Source organism: Wolffia australiana, chromosome 1 (genome assembly GCF_029677425.1).
Source record: "Wolffia australiana isolate 7733 chromosome 1, ASM2967742v1".
NCBI classification, from domain to species: Eukaryota; Viridiplantae; Streptophyta; class Magnoliopsida; order Alismatales; family Araceae; genus Wolffia; species Wolffia australiana.
The window spans coordinates 14,880,001-14,892,163 of record NC_135835.1 but is presented as its reverse complement, the minus strand read 5'-3'; the positions used below and the strand labels follow the sequence as shown (position 1 = coordinate 14,892,163).

At 39.9% G+C, this 12,163-nt stretch overlaps 1 protein-coding gene and 1 long non-coding RNA gene across 4 annotated transcripts in view; one reads left to right on the top strand and one right to left on the bottom strand.

Annotated features, from left to right (window-relative positions):
• Positions 1–694: 694 nt before the first annotated feature.
• LOC144707981 (MADS-box protein AGL24-like) overlaps positions 695–12,163 on the top strand; it is a 13,759-nt gene continuing 2,290 nt past the window's right edge. The window contains exons 1-2 of one of the 2 annotated variants that reach the window (XM_078581281.1): positions 695–1,008; positions 1,189–1,395. In XM_078581281.1, coding sequence (XP_078437407.1) covers positions 1,214–1,395 — 182 coding nt within the window. In that variant the 5' untranslated portion in view covers positions 695–1,008; positions 1,189–1,213. The remainder of the gene's footprint in view (positions 1,009–1,188; positions 1,396–12,163) is intronic. The other variant, XM_078581274.1, reaches the window with a different exon arrangement.
• LOC144707998 (uncharacterized) overlaps positions 9,574–12,163 on the bottom strand; it is a 4,607-nt gene continuing 2,017 nt past the window's right edge. For both annotated transcript variants that reach the window (XR_013582613.1, XR_013582616.1), the window contains exon 4: positions 9,574–12,094. This is a non-coding gene — a long non-coding RNA (uncharacterized LOC144707998). The remainder of the gene's footprint in view (positions 12,095–12,163) is intronic.

Below are 12,163 nucleotides of genomic sequence, written 5' to 3'. Positions count from 1 at the left end.
TCTCTCTCAATCTCTCTCTCGTAATCCCACTCTCGCGCTCTCCCCCTCTTCACTCTCTCTCGCTCTCTCTCAATCTCTCTCTCGTAATCCCACTTTCGCGCTCTTCCCCTCTTCACTCTCTCTCGCTCTCTCCCTCTTACCCTTTCTCTCTCGCGCTCCTATCCCATTCTTTCCCTCTCGCGTGCTCTCTCCCTCTTGCGCGCGGAGTTTCTCTCTCTCTCTCTCTCTCTCTCTCTCTTCGCTCTCTATTTCTCTCTCTCTCTCCTCGCTCTTTATTTCTCTCTCGCGCACTTTCGCTCTCTTTTTCTCCACTCACCCCTCTCGCTCTCGCCCTCGTTCTGTTCCTCTCGCGCGGTCGATCTCTCCCTGGCTCTCTCTCTCTCTCTCTACTTTATTTTGTCATCCAAAATCCCTCGCCCTTCACGTTCTTCCGCACGCGCGAATGACGGAACGGGTCGACGATGGGCGTTCAATTCAATCCCGTCCCATCTCTGCTTCAAAAAAGGCCCTTGTCTCTCTGGGCCAAGGCCAAGTGGAGACTAGAAGACGCGACGCGTGGGACCTAGACTGTAATCCAAAGTAGTCGTCAGCCGCCCCCCCCCCAAATTTGGAAATCCTGCCTCTTTTTCCGTAAAAAAGACTCCCCCTGCAAAGGAACTATCTTTAGGTTTTCACATCGTCCCACTCCGCTACTACTCTTCGTTGTTAAACAACGTGCGGTCATATACTCCCTCTCGCGTATTCTCTCCGGTGGGCCGGTCAGACGCCATGTACGAGTCGGCAAACTTGGCATCTTCACGTGTCGGGTTTTCTTCATTTTTATCATGGCGTGGCGGCAAGGATAAGTCCCGGCCCGATGAGAAGGCCGTGCTCTCGGATTTTTCTCAACGCCACAAACAGAAAGAAGAGTCAGCCGTTGTAGAACGCTGCCTCGTTATTCGCTTCTGCCCAGTTCGTATATCTGGTTCGTTTTCTCGCTTGCGGGAGAAAACTCTCCTTGTCTGCGTGGTGAGTCTGCTCCCCCTCCCTCTCTTCATGCTTCTATTACTCTCTTCTTCGCCGCTATTGTTCGCTCTTCTTTCTCGTGGGCACAGTCTTGCGGTTGAGAGTTTTTGGGCGAAACTCTACTCTCTTCTCCACCGCTATTGTTGAGAGTGCGTTTTGATTCGTCCACGCTGTGATTATCAGCTCGACAGCCAATGCGAGTGAGAGGATGGCGAGGGAGAAAACTAAGATAAGAAGAATTGAGAACACCACGGCGAGGCAGGTGACGTTCTCGAAGCGGCGTAGGGGGCTTTTCAAGAAGGCCCACGAGCTGGCTGTTCTATGTGGTGCCTCCGTCGGGCTCCTCGTATTTTCCGAGTCCTGCAAGCTTTACGAATTTTCCAGCGCCAGGTGGCCATTCTTTCTCTCTCTTTCTTGATTTCTCTTTGGTCCGTAATTCTCTGTTCTGTGTAGGAATTTAGAATGTTAATGTCTTGTTTCTTGCACTCGACGACCCACCCAACAACGTTGCGCCTCTTTTGCATGTATTACTTTTCATAAAATATTATCTCATCCATGATTAGGATCCAATAAGACGGTCTCCATTTCATATTCAATTTTGCCCGCCAAGTAACTTTTGAGACTCCTATCGAAGAACTTTGGCATTATTTAGTGTTTAACTTTCAGACATAGATGTTCTTGTTAGACAGAGGCTTTTATATTTTGCCCTCTTTTGTCTTTGTAACCAGGTATTGGGCCACTAGTAAACTGGCTCATTCCAGTTTAACTTTATTTCCTCGTTTTTATGTGTCTTATTGAGGGCTCATGGTGAGTTGCCCATAATGGGGCCCACCCTGGTATCTGGTATTTGTACCAGACACTAATTTGAGATAAGTGAGGGTGTTTTTTCTTTTCAAACCCTAGAAGGTCTCAAGAGCAGCTTCTTATGTTAAAATGGTATCACAGCTCATCCCAGAGCAATTAGGTCAAGGAGAAGGATCTTACCGCTCATGTTCATCTGCTATGTTCCTGCTGCTAGCCACTTTCTGCTTGTTGCTGTGTGGGTCTCCTTACCTATTGTGTGACCATGGACCCGCGGGTGTGTCAGTGCACCTGCTCACATGGTTGTTTGACCATTGTTCCTTGTGAGTGCGAGTTTTGAGTCCCCTCAAGACAGAGGGTAGGACTCTATGTGAGAAGAGGAGCGCAGGAAAAATGGCAAGAGACCAAGAGAAGACTATATCAATCAAAATCAAATTTATTCACAACAACTTCTATCAATGGTACCAATTTATTTTTAGACACTAAAATCTAATCTAGGGTTTAGTGCAAATGATCCCGAATTTGAAGCATGGGAAGCTGAAGAAGCCTTCATTCATGTTTGGCTGCTCGGCATCTTGGCCCCTGGTTTGTAAGATAAATATCTGCATATGGGATTATGCTCAGAAGTATTCCCATGAGAGCAACACCTGGCCTATATATGCGGTTATTGGCCGCAAGGAACTTATCTTTTTTTTTTGAACTCACAGAGGAACTTATCTATAATGACATGTGTGTGACATGTGTGTGAGTTCAAAGCCCCTCAGAGGGAAGTACACACATATTGGCCTATAAATGGAAGCAAGGAGTGCACCTATACATTGAAATATATGCTCACATTTCTTATAGGGTTGAACCCAGTATGCAAAGACATGAGGAAGCAGATTCCACCTTGGAAACGAGTACCAGATTCCACCTAGGGTCTATTCATAGGCTTATAGTGGAAGATGCCATACTTAGTATACATTCCTTGGATGACATGTGACTGCAAATCATTGGTAGTCAAAACCCTATCAGCTGCCAACGGAAAAAAAAAGGCCCTGAGGAAGAGAAAAACTCAATTGATACGAGAGATAAAAAGGACATCCTGTATTGTGCTCATCGCAAAGTGATACATGTGTTAAACCCTTGGGTACCTCCTAGATTGGGGAGAGACAATAGACAGTAGACTACTGGAGCACCCACTAAAATAGATACTCCCCCTTCCCAACAGCCGATGGACCTCGAACAACTAAATGCATAGGTGGTGTAGTTGAAGACCCTAATCAGGGAGAAAAATTTTCTTTCTTCAACTTCCCTGGTCCATTCTAGAGAACAAAGTATACTTCTTAGCACTTTTTCTAATAGTTTGGTCCATCTCGTTTCATGGATCCTCGACACAAAAGCCACTGGTCATATGATTCCTCCTCACAGTCATTAGTTATTACACTATGTCGTATGTGATGGAAAGAGGAAGGTCGCTAATCCTTGTTGTGGTGTTGTTCTAGTGATTGGAATTAGAAATATCAAATTGGACGAGTGGGTGTCCTTTGGAATGTCTTTCATGTACTTATTAGGGCCTCTTTGCTCTCACCTCAAACTAATGACTTGTATTGGTTCATTTATCCGAAATGATAAATATTAGGGCGTTTGAAGTCTATGTAATAAGTAATAAGTACATAGTCTGTTTGAAGACTATGTACTTATTAGGGCGTCTGTTTTCTATATGAAAAAGTGCTGGAGAGGAAGATTATATCTGCTAAGAGCATGGAAATATTTCTGCTAGAAGATGGATTAGCCTTTAAATGTCTCAACGCAGGGGTTCAATTGTGGAGTTGGTTGTACTTTATGAGAATCCTTCGCCATCAAGGCTTAATTGTATCTACAAAAGTACTAGGCCCTATTGGCAACCAAGGGATCCACCTAATCATATGGAAGATATTATCTCGAGACCTTCACTCCAGTTCTAATAAAGTGCTGCATTAGGTTTCTGATCACCTTAGCACGGGAGGTTTTCCCAAGGAAAAGCTGTCCCCTCATCCATCTTAAAGCAAGGTTCTGAGGCGCGACTTTAGGAGCAAGCTTTCTGAAAGAACTGAAAGAAATGATGCTAATCAACATTATTTCTTGACTTTACAACTTGAACTGAGATATTCTTCATTGAAACTTTGAGGAAGAGGTCAATAGGACTGTCCCTCATGGATACAGACTTGCACATGGTGAAGTGTGTAAAATTGAAGATATTGTTATAAATGCTGTAGTAGTCTCCAAGAATGTAATTTGGAAAGCACAGGCTATACATGTTGAAGATATAATCATGCCCAGTGCCGATAAGAATAATGTTTGAGCGATATACTTCCCAACAAATTCAGCATAATGTCCCTTGAAAAAATTCTATTTCAAGGTATGGAGCAAGCACACTCCAGAGAGGGGACATTTATATCACAGCACAAGTACACACTAAATCGGTTGATGGGTATTGAGAAACTTGCCTGCAAATTGATGAGTACACTAATTGATCCTGATGTAAGTTGAGAGGAGATATTGACATCCCCTATGGATCACTTCTATTAAAGGTTGATTGAGATTATATCTCAATCATATGCGCCTAGGCATGACTATGCATCAAGTTCGCAGAATAAATTCATGCATTATCCTCCAAAGATTCATTAGAATGCTGTTGACCATGTTTTGAGATATATGAAGAGAACTCCATGACATGAGATCTACTTCATAAAAAGTAATGCTGCATCAATGAAGCTCTAGAGAAATGATGACGTTGCAGGCTCTGTTATGGATAAAAGGTGTCGTAACAGGTTAGTGTGCCTTTCTTGTGGAAACCTAGTAAACTGGAGGAATAAGAAATAAAATGTTGTCTTACACAGTACCAAGTCTGAGTTTTGCATATATGGAAACATATGTGGCTGACAAGTCAATCACACATTCTATATCTCATTCAACAATCAATGATACATGCAATGACGAAGTGAATTATGATAAGTCCATAATACTCAATGAGAAATTAGTTTTATGGCCATAATCTCACGTAGATGTTCGTAGTCTGTTGATTTATAAAAAGACTTCTTAGTCACGTGTATCACCTATTAAATAGGGTTTCCAACTTGATTATTTCAAATGAATATATCTACATTTGCCATGTCTAGCCAAAATATTATAACTTGTCATTAATGTGTTTGGTGTGTCATAATTAAGCATGTTATCTTCAGAAAAATTTCTGCTGAGACCGTTTAATACACAAATTTGGATTTTCCATAGCCAATTCTTCGTCTCTATTATATTCTCTCTCAGGGGGAGAGGTTGTCGCAAAATTCACCATTTTTTGCTCAATTTATACTACATTTTTTGCTAATCAATTCAGTTATAATGAAACATGGCAAAAATAGCTCTCTGGGATCCTAATCATATTAAATTATTTCACTTATGTCATGTCATTCAAATCATGTTAGATACCAATAGAAAGTATTTTCTGAAGGGCATGAGATTGCCCATTCACGATCTAGTTAGCTTTCAGTCATGAAAATTATTTTTATCAACTACATAGATGTGCACTCTTTTAAGATTTAGGTTTATTTGACACAATATCCCACATGATAAATTGTTGTCATGACATGGAAAAGTACTGAATTAAAAATTAAATGAACAAGGTATATATTTATCTCGTTTCACAAAAATATGGATTATTATGAAGCCATAACCATCATGCTCAGTCATTAAATCACTTTTCCAATCCACTCAAACATGAATCAGAACATGAGAAAAAATTCCCTAAGCTTAATTTCTATAATACATATCAGTATGGAGAATAAAATTGATTGAAAAGAATTCATTCTTTATAATATAATATGTATATTAAGATTTAAAATTGTATCTCTGGCTTTGCTATTTTAAATCTTGAATAATTGTAAGGCCCATTAAATGTAGTTTTAATTCTGACATAATTTCATCTAGATTTTTCTAGGGTTTTTAATATGTATTTGAGCCTTCTTATCATTTTCTTCAAAATACATATATCACAATACGTCTTTAAGATAATATTATTGAGATGAACTTCCATTTCCGAGAACCCTCGTTGTAGATCATAATAAACGGGCACGCTTCTATTCAGGTTCAAGTGTCATGACATCACATTTATTCAGGCTCCTATATTTTCTCAAAGCTTCCCAATGGCATTATCTGTAAAGAGATTGATTAGATCCGACACTGTAAAGTACTTTCATCCATACATTATCTTTGCACTTATTCTTGGTACTACATTATTTTGAATAAACTTCTAGGCTATAACTTTACCCTAGGTAAAGTAAAACTGGAGTGAATAGCAAAACTGTTGCTATGTCTACGACAAATCAAAGTTGAAGTTGCCTTGAATTGAGAAAGCCTTAATCCGCAAGCAGGGGATGCATTCTCACTTAGTGGAGCCAACTTCGACCCTTTTGTGTGCAAAATTGGTGGAATGGAATCTTCAAGCACAATGATATGACACTTGAGTCTACATGGAAGGTGCACCTGAATCTGTAAGTATCACTGAAGAACTCTCACAACAGTAAGAATACTCACATAAGAGGGAAACCCTCAAGTAGAGGAAAATCCACATGACTACCTCAATGAAAACAATGAGCCTTACAGATTAAGAAAGTCAGGCCACTAGCAGAAGCACAAGGAAAAGTGAGAGTATATGGGATAACCTGTAAACATGATTGGTGGAGTCAAGGGATGGATGACCATGCATATTGAAGGAGATTTCAAAGAGTTTATAGAGTCCATATATTATCCCACAGCGGGCCCAAGCCAGGCCTGTTGGAAAGCAGTGTCGAGATGGTAACTATTTGATTCCGAACATGTCAGTGCTCAGTAAACTAAGATGGCCCATTAGGTTAGAATTGAACTTCAATAAATTACTATGGGCTGCATCAAAACCCTAGTGAGAGATCCATGACTGGTAGATTTTATTTTTGGCTTCTATAAATCTTAAGTCTAATGAAAGCATAGGGTCAATTCTGTGTGAAGTATGCAAATGTGAAAAATTTGTGAAATGGAGTTGAGGTCCAAGAAGCTGGCTTGTGAATTCCTGTCCATGTGCTTTCTATCTAAGCATGGCATAAGCAAAAGTGATAAAGAATTGCCAACCTAAATGGCAAGTGGTACCAATACCTTCCGCAAGTAACCTTGGAATTTGTTCACTGGATGTTATCTCAGTTGAAGGATGACATATGTTTAATGGGAACATTGGGCACCGAGATAATTGAATCCTCTTATATAGTTTACAATAGGCCCAAGAGATAAGGCCAGTGGATAATATTTTCTGCATGAAACATATGATGAGAACCACAATAATGAACTCATAATCATATTCATTGAATTAAGGTGGTTTGCTGATTCTAGAGTTTGTAAATGTTATAATTATGGAAGAAGATGGGTCAATGTAGTCCTCTGATTGAGTGTAAATGTTAATAGTGAAATTAAGAAGTGAATTTCAAAATCTAGGATTATAATACCGGAGTACATAGAATATAGAGAAATTGGAGAGCATTTTCTACCCAACTTTTGAGATTTAAATGGTGATGTCATTAAACTATTCACCAAAGTCAAGGGTACCAAGGCCAGACCCAAAAGGCACACATGGTAGGCAGGAGGTCCAATTTGAAGGAGTGTTATGGTGTTTCTATAGTATGAATTAAAATCATACCAAAGAAACCTATTGTAAATCACTGGGCAAGCCATCCAACATTAGCCAAGGTTACCTATCTAGCATTAACATTTTTTCATTTGTGTTATTCCAATCATGACAGATAGACCTCAACTAGGATTGGGAAATCAAATCCAAATTATGAAATGCATCTCTCTAGATTTTAGTCTTAGGCTAATGTTCATGATGATAGAAGGCACATCCATTGGTAGCTCTACACATGCCTTCCCTCCTCATGACTAAGGTCAGCACATGCGCAATGATATCTACTTCATCACTATTATTGGATCTGCCATCAATTTAAGTTACTTATGAATATTTATTTCAAAAAAAAATGTGACTTATGAATATATTACTTATTCAATATGATTCTCTGCCGACACCTACTTCTCTAGTGCACTGTTTAAGACGTGGAGTTCATTTGAGTAACATCTCAAATTCATCCAATGACTTATCCCATAACGTACTCGGAAATCCAAGTGAGTCTCACTTTTAAGGATTTCATTTACAAATATTCCAAGGTACATTATGATATGTTTTTCCTGAAATCGTATAAATCGGTATCAATCCACGATCTAGGATGCCTAAGGGTGTATCCTAAGACGAGACCAAGGCAATGCTGAAAAAGATGGATTCACTTCTCTCTAACCAATGCATCTGAGTCAATCAGAATCATATGCACAGATGGCAGTTATGAATCCAAACTTAGATGCTTTTTTAAGGCATTTGGAGAAGTAATCTGAACAAGGCTCCTCATCTTGACCATTTGCATCCAACCCAACACCAGACTACAGTAACATGATGTTACTTGGCTGTCAAAGTCTTTAACAAGAAGCATAAAGGGAAGGGAGAGACATTAGAGACAACAATATAGTCAGTCACATTATCATTACATTGACATTCTCTAACTGACTTGTCATTGTCTTCTCCATCTCTCCTTACAGAAATTCATAGCTGCGATTATCGATCTAAAAATGATTCGCCTTACAAAAATCATCGTAAGCTAAACCGAGAATCTTGTGGGAAGCCAATTCTAGATTCTTCTAGTTCCCCAAAAAATTCATCTTAAGCTACATGTGCCAGTTCTTTTAACATATCCACACAATTTTAGACATGCCTTCATTGCATGGAGTTGATCATCTCCCTATTATCGTAAGGAGACAATGCAGAATCCAAACAGAATACTACCATGGAAATATTTGTGGGACCTTCCTCCTTTTTATACTTAAGAGAATTTTTTATGAAAAATTCTTTTAATTTAAGTGTATACTCTAGCTTGTAAGAAAACTTATGTGTATTGCCCATTGTACAAGTATTCTTGGCGCGATAACTTAACAACTCTTTATGAATAATTTAATTAACCATATCCATCACATATGTTAATCAGTTGAACCTAATCCATAGGTGCGGCTTATTAACACATGAAGCATCGATATATACTGCATGTCCCAAAAGGCATAATTGGTTTGCCATCAATGCATTTATTCATTAGTCTCGACTTGGACGATTGATTATAGTTGTATAGGTCTGACTATATCTGGGGGCAAGTGATGTTTAGAGTCCTTGTGAATGGACATAGTTAGGAGCTCTGTTAAAACAATCGGGACAATTGGTTCCATTGCTGACCAAAACAAAATCAAGTTCTCCTTTTGGTGCTTGGACTACGGAGTTGGTAGAAGGAGCTGGTATATATATATATATATATCATCAAAGAAACTCCTGCACTTATATTTTTAATACCTTGGCCAAGGTTTTAATCACAATGTCTTCCTAGAGGGAGTCACCTTTTATGACGGGAACATGTAATTCGCAGCTTAAACGTTATTGCCCGCTCAATAGATACCTTCAGTGCTTTGAATTTTGGGTCACTTACGAAACCATTTCACTAATCAGCCTAGTTGATAGGGGTATAAGACCATCTACTCTGATTGCTCATCTTAGTCAGGGCTGGCATCTGAAAAAGTCATCAGGGAATTTTTTTCTCCCGTATATACCCTGTCTTGGACTTTGACATTTATTACACTGTCTTCCTTATACAAGAGAATTGTGAGTCATAGAATTATGAGTCATAATACAAGACCACTGTCTTACAAAAATATATCTTTACTATAGTTTTCAGCAACACAGAAAAATGGATGCCACAGTTGTAAAACTCAAATCGACAAGGCCAACCCACCAAATGTTAGACCCTCCAAGCATTTGCCAAAAAATCCAACCATCTTCCAATTTGCAAGCTCAACCTATGGGCAGTCTTTATTCCATCTTGCTCTAGCTCATACTCGAAATGACAAGCGGGCCAACATACTCACTGAGGATAGAATTAGCTAACTATCCCACATCTTGGACCAATAAGGAAAGACCCATGGATGGTCTTTGTGGGCACAAAATTCGGACATGATTCTTCTTTTTGAACAATCAAAATTCGGACAAAATTCGGACATGATATCCCCAGCTAATACTGACAACTCTTCCAGCAGTAAATGTGGGATCTACTAAGAATTTGGGAGAAGTCCATCCAGTTCGAATTTCCTCATGAAAATCAAACTGATTATATATCTTATATGGTCCCTAAACGCAGATGGATATTTTTGTCTCTTGCATAGGGTAATTATAGTTTGGCTCTCCTCAGTTGAGGACAGGCAAGAAGATGTAGAGGTAATCAGATGATTGGGAAACAAGAGAGGATGAGACAGTCAAATTTGGCCCATCTGGCATGCAGGACCCTTCTAGGAGATGGCTATTTTGGAATGCGAGAGAAGCTTCCATAAGAGATACAAGTGCCAATTTGGGCTTGTGTTGGCGATAATAGCTCCGTAACCTACAAATTTTCATGATGTATTGTTCCACTATTTTCCCATGAAGTGTCTTCTTAAATAGAGGCCTACAACAAGATTCCATTCAGCATCAGAGTCTTTATTATCAATCATAATGTTGCTACCTTTGTATTACGCCACTGGAAAAAAAATCCGAGATAAAGGCCAACAACAAGGTACCCATTTGTATTAGAGCTTCATTGTTATATCATCATGTGTCCCTGCTTTGACGCTTCTACCTTTGATTTGCCCTGATTCTCATGCCACTGGACAAATATCACTTACAACAAGGTTCTTATCAGTATGGAGACTTTTAATCCATCGCCACCTTCTCCGTGTCTTCGTCACAGAATTGCTGCACCCACCGCGTCATTTCCGTGTCTTCACTTTATATCACACAGTCATTGTTGTGCCACAGTTCAGATCATACCATCACCACACCGCTGCTGTTACTTCAGAATCTGTGTCTGTATACAACGCATTTCCATCTACAAGCAAGTCATTAGTGGCCCAGCTACAGAACTTCATGAGACAGCCCAACAGAACCCTATTGTTGCAGTTAAAAAGCTCGTAGTCTGACCTTGAGTCAGGCCGGGCGGTCCGCCTCTGGGTGTGCACCGGCCGTCCCGTCCCTCCTGCTGTTACTGCAGCCATTGGACTATCTTGGCCCAGACACAGAAACCTATTAAGCCCACAGATCATGGAATCTCGCGGCCCAGCAGGCGTTACATAACCAAATAATAGAAAACCTACAATCCCCCTTCCATTTTTGTGCGCCTTTAGCCCGCTTCAAAAAATTAAAAGCACTACTTTCAGCTGGATTATTCTGCACCTTCGTCTTCATTGCGTCCAGAGAATAACATCCATTGGCGCCTATTTGCACCAAGAAAATCATTGTGTGCTGAAATACCCTGCATGTGGATTTCCACGTCCTTGTATATGCACATACCTCAATTCAAAACACCACATCCCATCATTGGTAGAATCGCTGCTGAAAGGAACTGTATGTACGGACAATTGGTCTCTAATACTTCCAATTGGATATTATGGCTCGCTCTGGTGTCAATCAAAATAGTAATTTTTTTATCACTAGTATACGATCTATATGCAAAGTTCCTGTCATAGGTACTCCAAAGCTGAATTGAAAACCACCATTATCACAATACATTCACCCTGGTCTACTTGCCATTTATGTTTTTTTTCCTCTCCCAGGAACTTAAAACTGGGTCTCCATAACCCCATGCATTTCCTCTGACAGCTCATTATTTAGGTGCACTATCAAAAGGTTCAAACCCTTCCTGCAATGATGCCTGGCCCATAGTTTGCATTACAGTCAAGAGCTCCCTCTCACTGTCAAAGTTGGAGGTTGGTCTTCGTCATATGTAGTTGTTGAATTTGACACCCGTCGTTAATGGAAAATGATGTGAGCACACCATGGCCACTTGATGATGCTGAAGCATCCAGGGTGTGAACAGCTTGTTGTTTGAACTCATTTTGACGCAGACATCGTTTGCTTCATTTCCCATAGTTTCTAGAAAGGACTTCACACCTACTGAGATCCAATGAGACCAGACCAATCAAGAAACAGAGTCCTTGATTCAATGTCCAGAAAAAAATCTAGAGAATCTCCATCCAAAGAATTGATAATACTATAAAATCTAATTTCATTCAGTCCTCAGGTATAACCAGAAATGGAGCTTGGCAATCCTTATCCAGCTGTCTGATTTGTCTCCCATTAGAACAGGATGATCCGGTATCCCGAATTTTTTATTATTTTTCTTTATCGGTGCTTCACCTAAAAATTAGCACAGAAATCCTGGTTATTATGCGTTGGCACCATAATGGTGAACCCATTTTCAAAGAT